Raw genomic sequence first — 22,804 nt, 5'->3', positions numbered from 1 at the left:
GTTGGAGTACGTGGTGGAGAAGATCTTGGATTCTCGCCTCTCCAGGCGGAGGCTTCAGTACCTGGTCAAGTGGAAGGGCTATGGTCAGGAGGATAATTCCTGGGTGGTCGCCTCTGATGTTCATGCGGCCGATTTAGTTCGTGCCTTTCATGCCGCTCATCCTGATCGCCCTGGTGGTCGTGGTGAGGGTTCGGTGACCCCTCACTAAGGGGGGGGTACTGTTGTGAATTTGCTTTTTGCTCCCTCTAGTGGTTACTAGTTTTTTGACTCTGGTTTTTCTGTCATTCCTTTTATCCGCACCTGGGTCGTTAGTTAGGGGTGTTGCTATATAAGCTCCCTGGACCTTCAGTTCTATGCCTGGCAACGTAGTTATCAGAGCTAGTCTGCTGTGCTCTTGTCTACTGATCCTGGTTCCAGTTATATCAGCTAAGTCTGCCTTTTGCTTTTTGCTATTTGTTTTGGATTTGTATTTTTGTCCAGCTTGTTCCAAATTTATATCCTGACCTTTGCTGGAAGCTCTAGGGGGCTGGTGTTCTCCCCCCGGACCGTTAGACGGTTCAGGGGTTCTTGAATTTCCAGTGTGGATTTTGATAGGGTTTTTGTTGACCATATAAGTTATCTTTCTTTATTCTGCTATCAGTTAGCGGGCCTCTCTGTGCTAAACCTGGTTCATTTCTGTGTTTGTCATTTCCTCTTACCTCACCGTCATTATTTGTGGGGGGCTTCTATCCAGCTTTGGGGTCCCCTTCTCTGGAGGCAAGAAAGGTCTTTGTTTTCCTCTACTAGGGGTAGCTAGATTCTCCGGCTGGCGCGTGTCATCTAGAATCAACGTAGGAATGATCCCCGGCTACTTCTAGTGTTGGCGTTAGGAGTAGATATATGGTCAACCCAGTTACCACTGCCCTATGAGCTGGATTTTTGTATTCTGCAGACTTCCACGTTCCTCTGAGACCCTCGCCATTGGGGTCATAACAGTGTCCCACTGCTTAAGCCAGTACATGTCCGGGTCCGTCTGAAGTTTGCTAGAGAGCATTTGGATGATCCAGAGGAGTTTTGGGAGAATGTCCTATGGTCTGATGAAACCAAACTGGAACTGTTTGGTAGAAACACAACTTGTCGTGTTTGGAGGAAAAGGAATACTGAGTTGCATCCATCAAACACCATACCTACTGTAAAGCATGGTGGTGGAAACATCATGCTTTGGGGCTGTTTCTCTGCAAAGGGGCCAGGACGACTGATCCGGGTACATGAAAGAATGAATGGGGCCATGTATCGTGAGATTTTGAGTGCAAACCTCCTTCCATCAGCAAGGGCATTGAAGATGAAACGTGGCTGGGTCTTTCAACATGACAATGATCCAAAGCACACCGCCAGGGCAACGAAGGAGTGGCTTCGTAAGAAGCATTTCAAGGTCCTGGAGTGGCCTAGCCAGTCTCCAGATCTCAACCCTATAGAAAACCTTTGGAGGGAGTTGAAAGTCCGTGTTGCAAAGCGAAAAGCCAAAAACATCACTGCTCTAGAGGAGATCTGCATGGAGGAATGGGCCAACATACCAACAACAGTGTGTGGCAACCTTGTGAAGACTTACAGAAAACGTTTGACCTCTGTCATTGCCAACAAAGGATGTATTACAAAGTATTGAGATGAAATTTAGTTTCTGACCAAATACTTATTTTCCACCATAATATGCAAATAAAATGATAAAAAAACAGACAATGTGATTTTCTGGATTTTTTTTTCTCAGTTTGTCTCCCATAGTTGAGGTCTACCTATGATGTAAATTACAGACGCCTCTCATCTTTTTAAGTGGTGGAACTTGCACTATTGCTGACTGACTAAATACTTTTTTGCCCCACTGTATATACAGTACAGATATTAAATTTTTACTCTTAAGCATACAAGACCATAATACTTTTCAAACCAAACTTCTGCAACCCCTAGACCACCAGAGATACAAGGTATTAACCACTAAGTCGCTCTGGAATCCCATTGATATTACTTACTGTTTACAGCCCCTTTAGACAGCCATTAATGACTGCTGATTGGCTACATGCGAGGCTGATGGACAGTCTATGCTCATAGAGAAATCTTTAATAATCCATCTTAATGATCATCGCACTCGTGAGACGAGTGTTTAGTTTGTTCACCTTGTGACTGCTGGCATGATTAGAGAGGAAAAAGTTGGAAACAAGATTTTCTAGAAGTCTTCCCCAATTATTGGCTAGTTTGGAAGCGCTATTAAGCAACTTTTATGTAATGTAGTACATGAAGGAGGTTGAGAAAACCAGTATAATCGAGGTAGGGGGTAAAGGAGGATAAATTACCTACCTCTGTTTTGGTACCATTACACTTGGAAAACCCTCTTTAAAAATTGATATCAGCATGTACCAGTGTAAGACATGTTGTGAAAGCAAATGTAAGCACCCCATACATATTACACAAAAATGGTCTGAACCCGCTAATATTGATGGCTTCGGATGGTAGTCTAATGTGTATTGAGGCACCAGGACAAATGATTGTCGGGCGAGATAAGGATTCAGCATGTCTGATTTTGCACTGCCGATCCTTTTGTTCTACCGATATAAGTCTCCATAAGAAATATCTGGCAGCAGAAATGGCCAGCTGTGATCCAAGGCGTTGGGCTCTGTATAAAGAAAATCTTATATAAAATTCTGAAGTAATCATGTATAATACCAACATCACCTACCTTTGCTTTAGCTTCTACCTGAGCTCCATTTTGCAAAAGGTATCGAACAACTTCAGACTGACCAGCTCTGGCAGCCATATGGAGCGCCGTTTCTCCCCTCTAGAACATTTATGGAAAATAAGCCAGTTATTATCACAACTAATTTACATTAAGGGTTACATAGTTGTACAGCAGTGAAAGGCCTTTTCTTTAGAGGCAATCTGTCACCGGGTTTTTACTAACCCATCTGAGAGCAGCATGATGAAGGAGCAGGGACCCTGATTCCAGTGATGTGTCACTTCATTTACTCTTGCTGCCGATTTGATTAAAAGTTTTCGTCTGCTGCAGATTTAGCAGGTCTCTGAATGATGAGCTCTGTATAACCCTAGCCACAACACTGGAGAAAATACGATGGATCCAGCAGGAAAACACTAGTTACAACTTTTTATGTACACTGTGCATAGGCAGAAAGCTGACAATCAGTGGTGGGGTCGTGCAGAGCTCATGAATACGATTGACTTCCTGGCAGCAGGTTCCAGAATCCTTTAAAGATAATCTCCTTGTCACTGTGGTAACTCGCATGCGTTCCCACCACTGTGCTATTCACTGCGTCTACCGCTCTGCTTACCCTCATGTATGGCTGCTGCATTGAGTCCATTCTGCACTTCTAACTCTGCTGCATATCTCTGATGTCTTCACATGACTATCGTGGGGTGCGGCCAGATCTTGCAGGAATTTAACCCTTCTGTGTCCTGCAGGGTTGGGATCCCCAGCAGTTGTCAAGCAGCGCGGCCCTCCAGACCTCGCCTGAGCTTAGGTTCTAGTATCTTTTGCCTCTAGTTTTCTGCTAAGGTGTACCTCTGTTTAGTCTCCTCAGGTTATATACCAGACTTGTCTACTCATCTGTTCTGATCTCTCCGTTCCTGACCCTGGCTTTGTTTGTGAACCTGTGCTGCCTGCCCCGACCTCGGACCATCTGACTACTCTTCTATCTTGCCACTCTGCACCTCGTGTACCTGCTCTGACTTATGGGTCAGCTGCTGCAGGTCCAGACACTGCCCTGGAGTGGCACCTGGTGGCTATTCTGTGACCCAAGCCTATCCTCGCCATCAGAGGTGCTAGTGATGACCAGATAGCCACTTAGTCACACCCCTCCAGGGTAAACCCGGCCAGTGGCGCAGTGGGTCTACACCCACCAACATTATATTAATATGGTAAAACAATGATTTTTTAGAAAAAACTACAGCAAGCAACCCAGTAAGTGACACATCACTGGAATAATTTCTGTGCTTCTAGATATACTGTTTTCAGGATAAGTAGCAAGAACCTGGTGACAAATTCCCTTTAAACTACATTGGTGTGACAGCATTTTCAATCCCTTTTTGACCATCTTGGACACATCACTGCTGATTAAATCTGCCTACTGTATCACCGCGGAAAAATGCTGCAGATATGTTAAATAGGAGGTATACTCCAGCCAACCAGAAATTACATACGCCCACATGTAAAACATATTTGCATATTTTAAAGTAGTAACTAAACACATTTTGCTGAATTTCCTGATTGGATTTCATTTATTATTTTTATTCGTAAAAAGTGGAACAGAAATAGTGGTAGTGATACAGCACTGTTGTATACACAGAGCAAATGACAGCTACCTGAACTAACCCTAATGAAAAACTTATCTAAAGGGTACAAACAAGTTCTAAACAAACAACCTGTAGCACAAGTTAGGGCTACTATAGACATTATGGTCATGGTCTATATTAAAGGGGTTGTCTGGCACTTTAACACTGATGGCCTATCCTTGGGATGGGTCATCAATATTTGATCCATGGGGGTGCGACACCGGAACCTCCCCTGATCAACTGTCACATAGCAGCTGGAAGTGATCAGTCACATCGCTGCACAGCACAGCTCCCTCGAGTGTATACTAGCCGCGGCTGGTACTGCACATCTGCCACCTACTCAATCAATAGGGGGTGGATGTAAATACCCGGCTGTGGCGACTATTCCGTCAGAGCTGTGCAGCCCCATAACTGAGCAGTTCCAGCCAACACCAGTAACAGCTAATCGGCAGGTGTGCCAGGAGTCACGTCTCCCACCGATCAGGCATTGATGACCTATGCTAAGGTTTGGCCATCAATTTTAGGGTATATTTCCACGGTCAGGAACCGGCAGCACTTTGGACGCAGCACATGTCTGCTCCATCCAAAGCGCTTCCGGCTTTTGAACACCGGTGATTCTGCATGTGTTCACTGAACCGTGCGGAATCACCGCGCCCAATACATTGGAGGGTGATATTTATCTTGCGAAGATGGAGCGTCTCCGCAAGATAAATAGACATGCTGCAGTCTAGAAAGACGCGCCGCATGTCCGTCTCCGCAGGGATTCAAGAAATCCCATCTCCACTATGCTGTAACATCTGGACGCTGTGGATGTACGCAGCGCATCAACCCACAGCATTTACTGACCATGGAAACATACCCTAAGTCCCAGAAAACCCCGTTAAAATGGCAATTAACATGTACCCCCTAAAGACACATGGTTACATGAGAAATTTCCAAATCTATCATACTACAGCTTTTATAAGAAAAGAATACAAATTTGCCATGAATCTGGGAAGTAATTTTAATCATTGGAGGAAATCTATTCCCAGCAATTTGATAGACCATATTTATGTATCTTGGCACATGAATAGCCGCAGAGCCAGTTAGTGGACGATTTTTTGATGTGACTCAGTCCTAAAATTATCCCAGCTGTACAGGACACATGGGTAAAAATAAATAAATCAAGACCTCCAACATATAAGGCTGCTGTTTTATGTTAGGTAATAGGAGATGACCATGTGTGTGTCCTGTGCTCTTTAAACATTTCCGGTTGGCAATAAAATAGGATTAAAAGAAAAAAAAATCTCCTGAGAATATCATGTTTCAGGCCTGAAAAGATAAGGAACATTTCTAAAAATACACTGTACATTACACTATGTGCTGGAAACTCTACTGTCAATGTGCAAACTTCCCGACTTAACTTGTAGCTCAGCCGCTGTGTACAGTGACATTAACATTACACCAACTGGATTCTGTCGCAGAGCAATGTCTTTACTAATGGACGCGATTACATGTAATCCACTGCAGCCAAGCTACACAAAACTGTTGGGGGAAGGATCGGAGCGCAGCGCTGGAACGATGGGCAGTAAATGACTGAGTGCACATTTACCGTGGACAACCCCAGTAGTCTAGTCATGCGATTAGCATGGTTATGTGCACACAGGGCGCTTTGAGAGCGTCTGCTTTAAAAAAAAAAAAACACCTGAAAAATCCTTTTAAAACACTTTGTGTTTCTATAGTAAAATCAATTTGATAGTTATATGTTTAAATATTTTTTGTGTTTTTTTTCTGCTTCAGGATAAGAAAGTGCACGTCATCTCTTTGAAATGGCGCCTGATTAGACCTCCTCTGTCTAATGAGACGTAAGCAAAAAATTAAGGAAAAAAAACCTCTTAAAAAAAAGAAAAACTTCTACAAAAACTCATTTTAGGCTAGGTTCAGATTGCGTTAGTGCAATCCGTTTAGCGCAAGCGCTAGCGGATTGCGCTAACGCAATGTCTTTTTCGGGGCCGCGTTCAGGGGTCGCGTTAACGTCCCCGCTCTCGCAGATCCCCTATCTGTGAGAGCGGGGAACGGACCTCTGGCGCGCCGCGGACGCTGCAAGCAGCGTCCGAGGCGCGCTACAAAAGACTGGCACATCGCTAGCGCGTGCCGAAAATGACACGCGCTAGCAATGCGCTCTAACATTGCCGGCAATGGGAGCGCTAACGGACGCGGTGCACGGCGTTAATTTCGCCGTGCAACGCTGTCCGTTAGCGCTATCCCATTAACGCAACTCTCCTTAAAAAGGAGAGTTTACTTAAAATGATTTTCACTTAAAAACTCGTTGTTTGGGTTCACCTAAAAAAAAAAAAAACTTCAGTGTGCACAGGGCCTTACAGTCAACATTGTTTAAAAAAAGTAAAAAATGTTAAAAAACTAAAAAAGGTTTACTCTCTTGATTGAATATAATTTTAATGACCAGGGAATTTTTCATCTTTGCAATTCGTTTATTTCCTTTCCTTGTTCCAAGAGGCATAACATATTTATATTTTCTGTTGATATAGCTATATGAGGGCTCGTTCTTTTTTTTATGTATGATTTGTAGTTTTCAATGACAACCATTCATTTTACCATACAATGAACTGGAAATGACCTGACAACCTGATTCTCCAGGTCAGTAAAATTCTAGTGAAACCAAACGTAAATGTTTACATTTCTTTATTTTTGAAGGAACAATGATTTAATTTTTTCAATATATTTTTTTAAACTTTTTTTTTCATTTTTACTTTTTTTAGTCTCCTTAAGCAACTTAAACCTTTAATCATTCACTCAAACTATATCCTAAATACTATATATATACTATTCTATATCCTATACGATATCTTAAATATTAAAATATTGCGGTACAAAGCAAAATCGCAATTCTATGAAACTTAGGATGCCGATGGGAGCAACATCTAAGTTGCCAAAATACAGCGATGGGCGCACACTTCAGTCAATATCAATGTGGTAGCAGGCAGATACCGGCTATGTAATGCAGTCGACATCTGCCATGTATGGAGCAGGCTCAGCTCCTGAGCCTGCTTCGTATTTTACTTAATGACCTATGTACATGAAAGGCTGTTAACCAGTCAAAAGTGTGAATATTAAAACTTTGGGAACTTCAAATCCTCTTTGTAGCAACTCTCAACTATTTCCAAGAAATTCAAGCTCCACTCTGTTCGACTCATAATTTCCTGGCATATATGAAACGGGGTTTGCTAAACTGGATAATCGCTTATAGGATCTTGCGAAACAAATTCCCATTGAAGGAATTGTTTACCAAACATACACATACAATGAGTTGTACTAAATGGCAAACTCAGCTATTCTACAAATGTTATGCAAACTTCAAAATTTCTGCATTTCTTTTAGCAAACGGTAACCCAACTCACCACATTGGTTGTATTGGGGGATGCTCCATGGTGCGTTAATTGAGAAACAATATTAACGTGTCCCATAAAAGCAGCAACATGGATCGGTGTCAGGCCAGACTGGAAATGAAACATACATAAAGATATTTGGTAGCGGTAGTGTTATTGCACAGGTTGTTAGTCAATTTAAATAGTAATTACACTTGTTTTTTTTTACATAAATCACCAGTACAAGCAAAGATAAGAAACGTTGTATTATTAAAGAAAACAATGCCTTTTTTCCCCAACTTATCAATCACTTCTCTCTCCCTGTACTCATAATTGACTCTCAAAAACTGCTCAAATGTGTCTACAGGTTTGTCTACAGTGATGGATCAAATTACCACCTGCTGTCTACAAAACTCTATGGAAAGGGAAGTGGAGAGAAGCTGGAAGGAGACGTAGGGCTAGCTCACACTGGCATATAACACGGCCGAGTGCTCTCCAGCGCTTTATCGAAGAGCACCCTGCCCAGTGTTATACTATGGGGCAGTGCAGATCTGTGATTATTTTGTCATGCCGATTCGGAATGAGAAAATAGCAGCAGCATGCTGCGGGTCGGATCACGCACACTCAAACTAGTCTGTGGGTGCATGTGAAACATCGGACTGCACTTAGATGACATCAGAGTGCAGTCTGATGTATGAGCACAGAAACAATGGAGAAGATGGAAAAGTTAAGTTCTCCATCTTCTCCACACCTGTGCTAGCATTAGAGAATATACAACAGTGTGAGCGAACCCTCAGCCAGAGAACTAAAAGAGAAAATGCCGAGGCTTCTAGTGCAGAGGGGAAAAACAGCTAAAAATGCAGATTACAGGACATAGAATAGACAGAAATAATGCTATTCCTCGTGTACACTCATACATGACACCTGATTCCGAAAGGCACCGGAGAGTGCAACTACACTTTAACATTGCTATATTACAGTATGTTAGTGATAGAAGAAATTCTAGTTCCAAATTTCTAAAGCAGATTAGCCCTACTAACCACCAGAGACAGGAGGACTTGGGGCTTGTTTGCCTCCTCGCGGCTCTATTTAATAATGCGTGGGTGAGATCCCCCTAACCCTTGTTTGCTAATGTTATATACTAGGCTTAGCAAGGGAAACCCTCCATAGAGGGGCAGACAGTAGATAGACCCTCTGCAAGAACAGTATATGGGCTCTTCTTATCATAAAGCACATCATTATTTTTCTCTAACAATCTGATGGTTAATGTGAAGTCTATAAGGTCACACTTAATGTCAGTGTTAGTAGGAGACTGCTTTTAAGACGACAGTGGACCCCCTAACCTATTGGGCCAGTGTGCAGCTGCACAGGTTGCACCAATGGGGTGTCCACCCTTTTTCAAGATGTTCTCACCACCCATTTTAAAAAGGTTCCAGCCAACCTGAGATGGGACCTATGGGCTACTTTTATGGTACTATGCCCTTGCTCTCCTAGCTACTACCCTCCATCAGTTTCCGAATCTTAAGAACATAGCAAAGCTGACAGCAACTTACATGCCATCCAGTTGGGTGTCGGTGTCTATTTTTTTCAATAACTCCCCTGTCAATATGATACTCACTTCAGTGACTGCTTGAATAGAGGCACCATGTTTCAAGAGAAGTTCCATTACTTTATTCCGGTTCTTCTTGCAGGCTATATGAAGAGGTGTGAAGCCATTCTGTGGGCCAAAAAAACAAGAGAAATCCATTAGTGGCTCCATATTAGTTGTACAATTTTCTCATCTACAATTTTCTATTTAGAAGAAAAAAAAATGGAACAGCACCGTATAGATGAATTCAGGGTGCAAGGCCCTCCAAACAAATATCCATTTGTGTAAATAATAAAAAATAATAAAGGAGGCAGCACTCCAATAAATGATGAAAAATGTGGACTTTATTAGCCCATATGGTGTGGCAATTTTATATTTAGATACTTAGGTTCTGCATGTGCGATGAGCACCTTCCAAGGGGAATGATCACCTACAGAATACGGGGTGAAGGAAGAAACTAAAATATTTGTAACTCACCCAAACACTGACCCACTCATTTTATCTATAAAAAAAAGTGCCAAAATGTCCATTCCTGTGTTGTGTATATAGGTACATTTATAAATAATTTATGTTTGAAAGACAAAGAGACTTTTAGATAAAACTTTGGATACTTTTGGACTTTCTCTAGATTTAAAAGTTCATATTAGGAGCTCCCATTGGGATCACATATATTGGTTATTATATAATTTGTAAAGCACAGCACCACTTGTATTTTATACTGATTTTTTTTGGTGTTCCAAGGGCAAGGAATCCCCAAGCTCAGCAAAAAACAGAAATGTATAATGCTGCACGCCACTGAACTGTGATGATGACTTGGCATGATGGCGATGTACTCTGATCAAACTTTTATGAAAGCTTGCTGGTCAGGTAGCATGGAGGGACACAAACCTTTACAGACACATTTTTAGCTCAATATGTTTTTACATATTTCACGCAAACATTTGAACTTTAAATCCTGAAATTAAGACCTAAGATGCTGATCTTTAGCAATGCTTCACTTACAGAGGAAAGTCACCAGCTCGTGTAAATATAAAGCATGCAGTGGCCATTGGTGGTAAAGAAGTCCCCCACACCGGGATGGCGGAAAGAATGTAGGAACATGTGGGAGACAGTTCAATTAAAGCTTTATTCACAACGCTTAGTTGTTACAAGAAGCAACAAGCTTAGTCTTAGTGGTTTCAACAACCTTGCAACAAGCAATGGCTTAGCATGAATAGACATAGCCAGCTGGTTTTTATTAAATCAGTGGGCTTGTACCTGGGACATGTATCAGCCTGCTGACAACCTCAACAGCATCTTGGTTACCCGGGCAGTCCCTAGGCCACTCACAATGCAGCACATCACAGACATTACGCAAAAAGTATTACAAGTATAACACAAAAATATGATATTTGCATAGTAATAAGGCACCGAATGTAAACAGTTGGTACTTCAACTGCAACACATTCAACGGTAACCCTTCAGCAATAGCACTAGGTCCTGGATATTTAAGAACCTACCAGAATGCTTCTGGTGGCATTAGTCCTGAATTTTTGCTGACCCATTCCTAAAAGAGTTGTCCAGGCTTAGGGCTCAAATTTGCATTCACTCTATGAGACTGCCGACATGTGAAGCTGCAGCGCCCCAGAGTCCTGGTCGTTGCAGTACTGTTGCTCCGCCGCTAAGGGGGGCTATGGTATGTCTGATGGCACTGAAGGAGTTCATCTGACCAGGTATCACAGACACCAATACATTTCACAGTCTGGCCTCCAGGGGGAGCTAAGGGTTCTATTTATTAGGCCACTCCTCACAATCTGGTAAAACTGGGGGTTAGGCAGGAAGTTAGAAGAGAAAGCTGACTGGGTTGGAACCAGGCAACACCTTGTGGCAGAGGGTGTTGTAGGGGAAGATTCGGAGGGGTCCCTGTCAGGGGTGGGATCCTGACAGAGGCCTAGCAAACAGAGAGAACGTTACGGGACCGCGCCTGCACGATATAGCGGCGGTACCCCAAGAAAGGACAAGAAGTGAGGTTTATTGTGCTGAGTGAGAAACGAGATCAACGCAACAAGGAGAATACCAGTAGGAGTCGTGCTGTAAGATGAGGCAACATCCTATTGAGGCGCATAACCGGTGGCCGGAACGCCGAGGAAGTATAGAGCTCCAAGCCAAACTTCAAACCTACGGCAGGACAGTCAGTTATAGGCGGGCTGTCTCACCCAATTGACCTAGGAAGACACAGGGGGGTAACAACAGGAGTGGGGCGACGCTAGAGTCCCGGAAGAGCTCCGAGCCTCCCCGTCATATGGGTGCGTCCTAACCATAAGATGTGGGGGACGTGGAAGAACATCAGAATCGAGTTGTGAGGGAACACGAGAAACAGACACAACAGTTGTGGGGACTATCCCGTGGTGCTTAGCAGGGAAGGACTACAACACACAAGCGCTAGAAGGTAGGCACAGATTTCCACCTGCAAAGGGAGCTCTGGATGTGCCATCGGACCGGCCAGGCTTGCGCAGCCCGGTTAACCGTATTCCGGATTGAGGATCCTGAAGCCTTCAGTAAAGAGGTAAAGAGAATGCAACCTGGTGTCCTCGTTATTTACTGCAACCTGCACCGCACCACTACAACATCACCACCATCCCGCACACCTATCATTGTACGCCCCTCAGCAGGGTCACGGACCGGGACTAGCCACCGTGACAACCCCAGAGCAGAGACTCAGAGACCCGGTACCGGGTACCCCTCGGCCCTGCGGCAGTGGGGGCGCTACAACTTGGCGTCACGAACAGGATCTACTTAAGCCTGAAGAATCAGGTCATGTGTGCCTTGGAACTGTGATTTATTGTACTTGGACTGTGACTTATTGCAAAGACTGTGTATTGCCACTTGCCGCCAGAAGTTCCCGCCAAAACCGCCGCCATTGCAGCGCTAAGGAGAGCGCAGGAGAAGGGCGTGGAGTGGGCGTAGACAAGCTGGAGAGCGCGAAAGACAATGGCCGCCCAGTCTAAATATTTCTGCCCCTTGAGGACGTGTCCATCAGCAGCCGAGATCCGCCTCCTGATCCTCAATGGTGGGCGGAGACAGAGAAAACGAAACCGCCCACGAAGGAGAGAGCGGGAAAAGGACCAGGAAGAAGAAGTCAGCGACATGGAGGACACCATGGCCAGCCACCCGGAGCCGGAGCGTGGGGTAGGAGCAGAGGACTCCCCCAGCTACCCGGAGGGGCACCGCAACCAGGCCTCCACCGCTGATATTGACTTCCTGCAGGCCGGAGTGGATGAGCTCAGCGACCAACTCCGGCAGACGCAGCTGAGCACTGAGGCCGGGTGGAAGAAGACCTTCATCGGGAGCCTCACCAGACGTCTGTCGGCAGCCTCGTCTGGTCCGGAGCAGGAAAGAAGTTCCAGAGCTCCGAAGCCAGAAAGCAATGCCCTGCCGAAAAGCGAGATGCTGCGAACAGAGAGGACAACGCCGCAGCGCAAGGCCCTGCAACCAGCGTTCCAGATCCCAGCGGAGACGGAGCAAATCGGCACCGGGGGGACGGCATCTGAAGCAGGTATGAAGAACGATCCTGCCTTGCCAGCAGAGGACTTGCTGATAGGCCCCGTCGCGGTACCCCCTCTCCCTGGGACCCATAAACTCCAGCGCCTTACACCCTGGGATCGGGCCACGGGTGTGGAGCACTTCTTAAAGGCCCCGATCTCGCCGATCACCTTGCCGAGCGAAGTCTATGCGGAGCTACGGCCGCCAGAGCGAGAGTAAACCTCGATGCCATGGATATGTAAATAGTTAACTGTTTGTCCTTCTGATGTTTTTGCTGCTACAACCCGATCAGGGTTAACTCTTAAAGGGATCCCTTTGTTTACCCGGAATCCCTTCTTCTGCTTTTTGTTTTTGTTTCCTGTTTATTCATCATTGAAAGAACTGCCGAATCATGGACGGTGAATGATTCAAAAACTGATGTTGTAAATAGTTTGCACCTTCTTAAAGGTGCTCTCCACTGGTTTTACACAAGGAAAGGACTCTTTGCGAAGACACTGGTTTTGGAACCAGCATCGGAGTCCTTACTGCGAACAGACTGGCAGCTTGAGAAGTTGCACTACCTCATAGAGACTTGGTCCCCTCTTAAAGGGGATGTTCACATATTGCACTTATGAATAGTGTTGCCTTAAGATGGTTAAATGGCAATAATGTCTTGAAAGAAGAAGTTAAATGTAACTAACTAGTTGATTGTAAGAAATGTTGGTAATGTGCTCTGAAATAAAGTCCTGTAAAGGTGAAAGCTAGAAGAAAGATGCAGCAGACCCGTAGGAGTAGACATAGCATCCTGTATACATGTCAGTAAGAAAGTAATGAAGAAAATTTAATGTTTTATTTAATAGAAAATGTTTAATAATGTGCTAGAAAATGAGGACAGGAATTGAACCCGTAGGGGTTAGTGGTGAGTCCTCTTAGGAGCCATACAGAGATGGCTCAGTAATCCGAACTGAAAGATGGATGATATGTTCTATACTGTGTATAGTAGTAGAAAGACAGTAGACCCGGGCAGAAAGGGGCGGTCCTGTAACAGAAAGGAGAGGCAGTAGGTCTGGAGCAGTTAGGACAGGCGGTCCTGCCGATGTAAAGAAGGAGAATGCATAAAAGTTGTTTAGCCTTATAATGTGTTATAAGAAGGTATTTAGTGGATCCAGCGAGTACGTCCTTAAAGGCAGAGTTAAATTATTGTTCAAAGATTTTGCACTTAGTAGAATACCCGGTTGGGTAAGAAAAGTTATTTATAGTATGTTATTCAAAGTATTTAACCATGTTTGAAACGTTCAAGTGTCCTCACCTCCCATAAAGGGAAGCTCTGTTAAAAAGTTTACTTGTACTTGCATTTTCAAAATTGTATGTCTTTTTGCTGATATGTATTGTTGTTTTCTTCCCAGTCCAGGAGTACTGGATTTAACCGGGGGGGAGTGCAGCGCCCCAGAGTCCTGGTCGTTGCAGTACTGTTGCTCCGCCGCTAAGGGGGGCTATGGTACATCTGATGGCACTGAAGGAGTTCATCTGACCAGGTATCACAGACACCAATACATTTCACAGTCTGGCCTCCAGGGGGAGCTAAGGGTTCTATTTATTAGGCCACTCCTCACAATCTGGTAAAACTGGGGGTTAGGCAGGAAGTTAGAAGAGAAAGCTGACTGGGTTGGAACCAGGCAACACCTTGTGGCAGAGGGTGTTGTAGGGGAAGATTCGGAGGGGTCCCTGTCAGGAGTGGGATCCTGACAGAGGCCTAGCAAACAGAGAGAACGTTACGGGACCGCGCCTGCACGATATAGCGGCGGTACCCCAAGAAAGGACAAGAAGCGAGGTTTATTGTGCTGAGTGAGAAACGAGATCAACGCAACAAGGAGAATACCAGTAGGAGTCGTGCTGTAAGACGAGGCAACATCCTATTGAGGCGCATAACCGGTGGCCGGAACGCCGAGGAAGTATAGAGCTCCAAGCCAAACTTCAAACCTACGGCAGGACAGTCAGTTATAGGCGGGCTGTCTCACCCAATTGACCTAGGAAGACACAGGGGGGTAACAACAGGAGTGGGGCGACGCTAGAGTCCCGGAAGAGCTCCGAGCCTCCCCGTCATACGGGTGCATCCTAACCATAAGATCTGGGGGACGTGGAAGAACATCAGAATCGAGTTGTGAGGGAACACGAGAAACAGACACAACAGTTGTGAGGACTATCCCGTGGTGCTTAGCAGGGAAGGACTACAACACACAAGCGCTAGAAGGTAGGCACAGATTTCCACCTGCAAAGGGAGCTCTGGATGTGCCATCGGACCGACCAGGCTTGCGCAGCCAGGTTAACCGTATTCCGGATTGAGGATCCTGAAGACTTCAGTAAAGAGACTGCAACCTGGTGTCCTCGTTATTTACTGCAACCTGCACCGCACCACTACAACATCACCACCATCCCGCACACCTATCATTGTACGCCCCTCAGCAGGGTCACGGACCAGGTCTAGCCACCGTGACAACCCCAGAGCAGAGACTCAGAGACCCGGTACCGGGTACCCCTTGGCCCTGCGGCAGTGGGGGCGCTACAAAGCCCCACAGTGCGCACAGTGTGCATTGTCAGGATTTTTATGTGGCGACAAATATGAGATTTGCATACTTCTAGCCACATTCTGACTAGTCGTGTCCAGTATTGATCAATTCACTTGCATTGAATGAGATCGCACATGTCTGTTCTGCATGTAACTGAGTCGCCCGCCAGGGCCGTGGGGTACCCGGCACCGGGTCCGTTGTTCACAGGGGGATGTCACGGTGGCAACACGGTCAGTGGCCCTGGGCGCCCATGTAAAAGGGGTATTTGAATAAAGTTTATGTTCATGACACCACCTGTGGTATTCGGTCAGTGGGGACTGACGCTGCTTTAAGGAGTCCTCTGGGGTGATGTTATGGCAGCTAGATGGTATAACTTCCCACAGGTGAAGTATATCCCCAGGGCTCCCCGTGTGTAGATGGAACATGGTGAATGATTCATAAAGAACGAGGACACAGGTTTGCAGTCTCTTTATCTGGTTTACTGAAGACTTCAGGCAGCCACAATCCAGGGCACCAGATCACAGGATAGGCAGAGTCCGGCCGGCTTGGAAGCAAATCCAGAGTTCCCTTTACCAGGTGGAGATGAAAGCCTTCCTCAAAGCGCGGTGGTGTTGTAGTGCCTTACTGCCTATGGCTTCTGATAAGGTGCTCACTGTTCTTCTCTCTGTCCCCCATATAGAATAGGACACAAACCCGTATGACAGGTGACCCGAGCCTTTTTACAGGGACTCTATCACGCCCTGGGCTCTATGCGTCACTGTGCCTCCTGGGTATTGAGGCAGACAGGTAACTTGCAGTTCAGCTGTCCTGCCGGTCTCTGCTATAAGTCGTAGAGTCCCTTACAACCTCGGTGTTCCAGCTACCGGTGATCTGCGCCCCTTCGCAGCTGGTCTCCCCTGATATCACTCTCCTGTGCTTCGCTCTCCTTCACGCACGCTAAAGTCTGTTCTGCTTTCGGTGTTATCTCTTTCCAGGAGCTGCAGCACTTTCTAGTGGCTGCACGGCTCCTCATACGCTCTTCCTGCCTCAGACTGCTCCAGTCTGCTTCCTGGCACTATCTGACTGAATCTGATTCACTGTCCCTCCAGACCACAACACACATAGGGGAATCAACCAAGAAACAGGATCAAAAGCTCCCCCTTGTGATCTGGAGCACGAGCATGTTGCATGCCTGTGATTACCTGATAAAGAGACATCCTTCATCGCTTCCAAGCGTAACATCACTCTCCTTGTGAGGAAAGCAATGTCACTGTGACGACCAGGACCCTGGGGCGTCACATAACCACCTGTACACAAATCATATACTTGCAGTTGTGTGCCAGCTTGCTCCTGGTGTAAGCACCAGAGAATCCTGACAGTGCGCAGATTGCGTGCTGCGAGGATGCACAAGTCTGCAGTCACAAAGGGATTGCAGACTTTAACCACAAACATGGACAACTTTTTAAGACCTCTAACAGGTGTATTGGCCACAAACTCCTTTGTTTATCATAATTATGTTCTGATTATTTCTTATTACTATTGCATAGTGCTTTCAGGTCTGGTTTGCTGACACAGAGCTAAAATCTACCTAATAAGCACAGAATTTTGGACTTAATTTGGTTATAAAAATGTTTTCAAGAATGGATATTGACTTGGAAAGAATTTGTATAATTCACATGGTAGGTAATGAGAAGTTACATAGTTGGTATGGCTGAATAAAGACATTTATCCATCAACTTCAGCCAAGGGAGAGGATAAGAATAAAAGGAAGGGATATAATGTTGTGATTGTAACACTATAACCAACCCTAATACTTAGCAATTGGAAAACGCGGAACAAAGAAATGCAATAAAACTATAGATAAGCCCATCAATTTTAGTACTAATGTGACCCACGATGCGTCAGTCCCGGATGCTCAGTAATGACGGGATACAGAATACACATGATACCTCATCATACTCCTTCTTGCTTTGTGCTTTCAATTACTGGAATTAAGAGCATTCATGTATAATGAGGAGGACGATGACTAAATTATATGGAGAATTACAAAACAGATACTGCTAAAAAAGAAAAACATCTACCATAAAAAAACAACTTCCCTTATGAGTAACGATAAGTAAAAAAGCAAAAAAAAAAAGTTAACTGCACAATTGCTGGAGTAAAGCAATAAAAAAAACACAAGTTGTGGCTCCACTCACATTATTAGGTGGTAGGTTTGCAACTGAAAGCTGAGCCATTATCCCTTCGTGGACCCATGTTATGTCCTTTTGTAGCAGGACCCTCACCATTAGCCACGTTACTGGGGGAGACTAGGCCAGACCATGTCATCTATCATATGTCAGCCATCCATTGGAGCAGTTTGCATCTTTACTTCATGCATTTCACTCAGATGAAGATGTCCTCCTGACCTAATTATAACATCTCATTAAATATGAAACCATAGTGATGAGCTGATTGCCGGCTATGCTATAATAAGGGGATGTAATGAGGAGAAAATGCTAATTTACAAACTGGGAGATAACGATGATTGATAAATTGTGAGATAATGATAATTGCCAAATGATGGCACAAGCTGCAGGTATAGATGGTAAAGCACAAGCGCAACACACAGAATAAACACAAAATATTACTAGGAACTAAAATATATATTTTTTGTATTTTACCATTATTTTTTAGTAATGGCTATAGCGCCATTAATTCCGCAGCACTATACAGAAATTATTGACTGCTGTCCCCATTGGGGCTCACAATGTAGATTCTCTATCCGTATGTCTGAGTGTGGAAGGAACTGAAGAACCCGGAGGAAACCCACGCAAACACGGGGAGAACATACAAACTCCTTGCAGATGTCCTTGGTGGGATTTGAACCCAGGACTCCGGCACTGGAAGGCTGCAGTGCTAACCACTGAGCCACTGTGCTGCCCATAGACAGAAAAAACCTAGAATATTTTAATAAATATTTTGGATACATTTTGTAAAGTTGCTTCCTTTGTTATTTATGATGCATTGAAGCAATTAAAATGTTTGCAAATGTGAAGACATTTGGTAAATGTTACTCTGGTTATTGACACGGAAATCAGAACATCCTGCTTATAATACTGGTAGTCTGGGAAGGAAAGGTGGTACAATAAAGCATACCAAATATGATAAAAAGTGCAAGTTTTTAAATGCATTTGGCACATCCTGAACTATCGTAAAGACAGAAAACCAAAAATATATGATGACTGCTATGTACAGGCGCAGGTTTACTCTAAAGTTTGACCCATTTGCTGACTTTACTTATAGTAAATCTGTCATTTGTTGTTCTCCATCCCCCTAAGTAAATACTTTTACAACACTTTTTAATAACTATCCTTAGAAACAAAAAGTTGCAATTTTTTGTGCCGATATGATATGCTCTATACTTTGCGACTTTTTTAAATGAAAAAATGTCACAAATTGAATCAGAAGTTCCTCTGTGTCTCTATCTCAGTCTTATCGCTTTGAGTAATCAGCAAAAAAGCCTTCTACAGCTAGGACCCATGAGATCTACAGGTCCCATTCCTGTCACCCGTGATACAAAAAACAAAGGAAAAAAAAAAATTCAACATATGAATATATATATTATGAATTACCCCTAAGAATTAACATTTATTGGATGTACTCTAAAAAAAACCCTTCTTAAAGGCCTGTAAATATGGAAATCTAATCCACAACCACTGATTGGAAAACAATCAGTACTGATAAATCTCTGTTCTGTAACTCCAGCACCTACCTATTAGCGGAGGCTGGCACCCTATATGAATGAGAATGGCGCCCCGCTCCTCGGGGGCTCTCCCTCCTTTACCTAGGCAACCCAAAGGTAATAGTGGGGTGACAAGGATAAGTGCACAATACCGTTCTGGCATAAAATATACCAACAAAATATTAGTATCAGAAATAAAGTGACAATGTGCAAGATAGAAAAGTGACTATGTGCAAAAACAAAAAACTGAATTGTTTTGGTACTCCGATAACCTCTGGCAATGACTAACCGCTACATCACTAATTGATACCCGAGCCCTCACACCTGCCTGCCCTGCTTATCATATGGAGTTATCGTTATATCAGCCTCCTGAGGAACCTTGGTATGGGGAAACGCGTTGAAGATTTACCAAAATGACAACAAAGGATTTTATTAAGCTAAGTACGCTCGGCATATTGACCACAGCATTTTTGGCTCGCTACCTGTTTGAAACATTATTTCTTATATGATATTTCTTCCCTCCCCTGTTTTACTATGACTGGTCTTAGGTTGTGATCAGGGATAATAAAGGAGAGTCATCGAGGAGCGGGGGCGTCATAGTCATCATCACATAGGGTGCCAACCTCTGCAGGACAGGCGCCCACATGAGAGGTGAGAATGTTATTTTTCTTTTACAAGGAAGACTACTTTATAAAGAGGTTGTCGAGTTAGGTGACAACCCTATAAATCTGAAAGTCAACGTGAATTTAAATGGCTTCATCTGAATATAAGATTGCTATCTACTATAATGATTTTTGTGAGGACCTATAACCAGGTCAAAGTTGAATAGTTTCAGCTTTTATTTTATTCCTGCTCCCTCCGGGGTTAGTTTTTTGTTTGTTTTTTTTAATCCACCATATGGTTTCAGAGATATGTTCCTTTTTAATTCTTGTTCATTTTCAAGGCCTTTACCAAGGGGGCATTGCTCACAGAGTAAAAATGCAGGGCAGCCTAAAGACTCGCCCCCAAGAATCCTGTAGGAAACGCTTTCTTGTTAAAGACTGTCAAAATTAGCACAAAATAATAAGGCTCAAATTTCTGGAACCGTATGGTGGATAAAAACACAATAAAAAACCCCTAAATACTCAAGGGGAACAATGGGAAGTCTATGAGTGGAGTAACAGTTATGGTGAGGTGCACGGAGGCGCATGGCAGAGTCAAGATGCTGCATGCACCTTTTAATAAATTACTTTTAATAAAGTACCGTGACATCACTGTGCTTACTATCCCTGTGCTGTGACATCACTGTGTTGCCTGGTTGCTAGGGAATCCCCACATGTAATCAAGCTGGCTAGTAGCTGTAAATCATTCAGTCGCCGCGATGAAAACGAAATCTCCGAGCAGTCATAAATACTCAGAGGTCACCCGAGCGTGCTCTGGAAACCCCGAGCAACGAGTATATTCGCTCATCACTAGTCCACATTTTTATATATGGAAGTAGTGGTATAACTGTGTAGACCCCCCCCCACACACACACACACACACATACAAAAAAAAAGATAACATTTTAATTTATTAGAAAATCAAGTGTAGAAAACTTATGTAAATCAGGCTGGAGGTGCAACCTGTTTTGCATATGTCTCGTAAGATAGATTTCTCATGACTGGCACATTGAATCTCTACTAGTGATGAGCGAGTATACTCGTTGCTCAGGTTTTCCCGAGCATGCTCGGGTGGTCTCGGAGTATTTGTAAGTGCTCGGAGATTTAATTTTCCTTGCCGCATTTGCATGATTTGCGGCTACTAGACAGATTGATTACATGTGGGAATTCCCTAGCAACCAGGCAACCCCCACATGTAGTCAGGCTGGCTAGCAGCTGTAAATCATGCAGCTGCATCAACAAAAACTAAATCTCCGAGCAGTCACAAATACTCGGAGACCATCCGAGCGTGCTCAGGAAAACCCGAGCAACGAGTATACTCGCTCATCACTAATCTCTACTAAAAAAAAAAATCACTGTATTGGGGTATAAGTGTCATTGTAGCTCAGTGTCATAAAAGGGCCCACTAGAAACCAACTCCAGGGCCCCACTTTTCATACATAGTGATTCAAGTACATTGTGCCAAGTACTGCTCATGTGGCCCACACTTGCACAGGGGCCCACCGGAGGATTCTCCTGTTCTCCTGTGGGCCAGTCCAGGCCTGCATACAACTATTTCTATATGGTTAAACGTACTGACATATTCCCTATATGTGTCAAGCTCCCCTGGAATTCCGAGATACTGTAAAAGCATTATGACAGGGGTACTATAGGGGTACTCTAGAAGCATTGCTCCTGAGGTAGAAGATCTCTGTAGACACACAGCCCGGCAGAGTGTGCAGCAATACATGGAGCCTATACATCTGAATGAGCGCTATTTAAAAATGAAAGAACCACTTGTATGCCACGGCAGAGATATATCCGACATCCTGAAAATGGCTCTGAAAAATTGAGCAGCCTGCTTGGCACACAAAGCTGTGCAACTAGAAAGTTAGCGAATGTGCCTGTAATATGTTATAGTTAAAAAGAAATCACGGCTGACAGACATAAATAATAAATCACATCCACAGAAGTCACCAAGAGGAGAGAAGAACGAGACAAGGCGTACTGACTTGTATAAAATTGGAATATTTCATATTAATGAAGTTGGTGTCAACACTTCTGATTTCAAGATTTGAAAAACTTCACTTGTTTCTAAGTGTTCAAAGAATTTCTTAAACATTCCTCCAAACTTGACTATCCGCATAATCGGCCTTGTCCCATAATGCGTGCCCCCATATGTCTCTCTTCATCGCATGGTAAGGCTCTAATATCTCCATAACTGGTCATTAATGAGACACCCCTGCGAGTGCTGAGTCCGTAGAACATTTGTGATGCAGTCAGTGCTCAATAATGTCAGTCTGTACTAACAGCATCCGGTCATACTGACGATACAAGGTCATGGTTACACTCGACACACTGAACCTGTGGGGAGCTATGATGCTGAACCTGTGGGGAGCTATGATGCTGAACCTGTGGGGAGCTATGATGCTGAACCTGTGGGGAGCTATGATGCTGAACCTGTGGGGAGCTATGATGCTGAACCTGTGGGGAGCTATGATGCTGAACCTGTGGGTATCTACCCAGTGTAAAAAAGGCACAATGATTGTACATCTACGACCAAATATATTATTAAGTGTAGTGGGAAAAGGTTTATTATATGTGCATTATGCTTCAACCGTATAACTTTGTGTATTACATCAGTGCTGTGACATCACTACATTATTATCTGTGACATCATTATGTTAATTATCCCAGCTCTGTGCTGCTATATTTGTTCTGTGGCATTCTTTTGCACATGTATCGCATATTGTGATATCACCGTGTGCAGAAATCCTTATGATATTAAATATGAACTACACTGTTTATTATCCATATACTGTGGCATGTGTTTGTTATTTCTCTTTTGTGGCGACATTGTCTACTATCACTGTAAAATACTTCACTGTGAATGACCTATATGCATTATCTACTGTGACATCACTGTGTGCTTCATCTCTGTACTGTGACATCACTGTGTGCTTCATCTCTGTACTGTGACATCACTGTGTGCTTCATCTCTGTACTATGGCATCACTGTGTGCTTCATCCCTGTACTGTGACATCACTGTGTGCTTCATCTCTGTACTGTGGCATCACTGTGTGCTTCATCTCTGTACTGTGGCATCAATGCGTGCTTCATCTCTGTACTGTGGCATTACTGTGTG

At 44.0% G+C, this 22,804-nt stretch overlaps 1 protein-coding gene across 49 annotated transcripts in view; it reads right to left on the bottom strand.

The window, feature by feature from the left end:
• ANK3 (ankyrin 3) overlaps positions 1-22,804 on the bottom strand; it is a 756,238-nt gene that overhangs the window by 176,519 nt on the left and 556,915 nt on the right. For all 49 annotated transcript variants that reach the window (XM_077258828.1, XM_077258825.1, XM_077258804.1 and 46 more), the window contains 3 exons: positions 9,298-9,396; positions 7,713-7,811; positions 2,708-2,806 (listed from right to left, as the gene is read on the bottom strand). In XM_077258828.1, the coding sequence (XP_077114943.1) occupies positions 2,708-2,806; positions 7,713-7,811; positions 9,298-9,396 (297 nt within the window). The remainder of the gene's footprint in view (positions 1-2,707; positions 2,807-7,712; positions 7,812-9,297; positions 9,397-22,804) is intronic.

Source organism: Ranitomeya variabilis, chromosome 4 (assembly GCF_051348905.1).
Source record: "Ranitomeya variabilis isolate aRanVar5 chromosome 4, aRanVar5.hap1, whole genome shotgun sequence".
Classification (NCBI taxonomy): domain Eukaryota; kingdom Metazoa; phylum Chordata; class Amphibia; order Anura; family Dendrobatidae; genus Ranitomeya; species Ranitomeya variabilis.
This window is presented reverse-complemented; position numbering and strand designations above follow the sequence as displayed.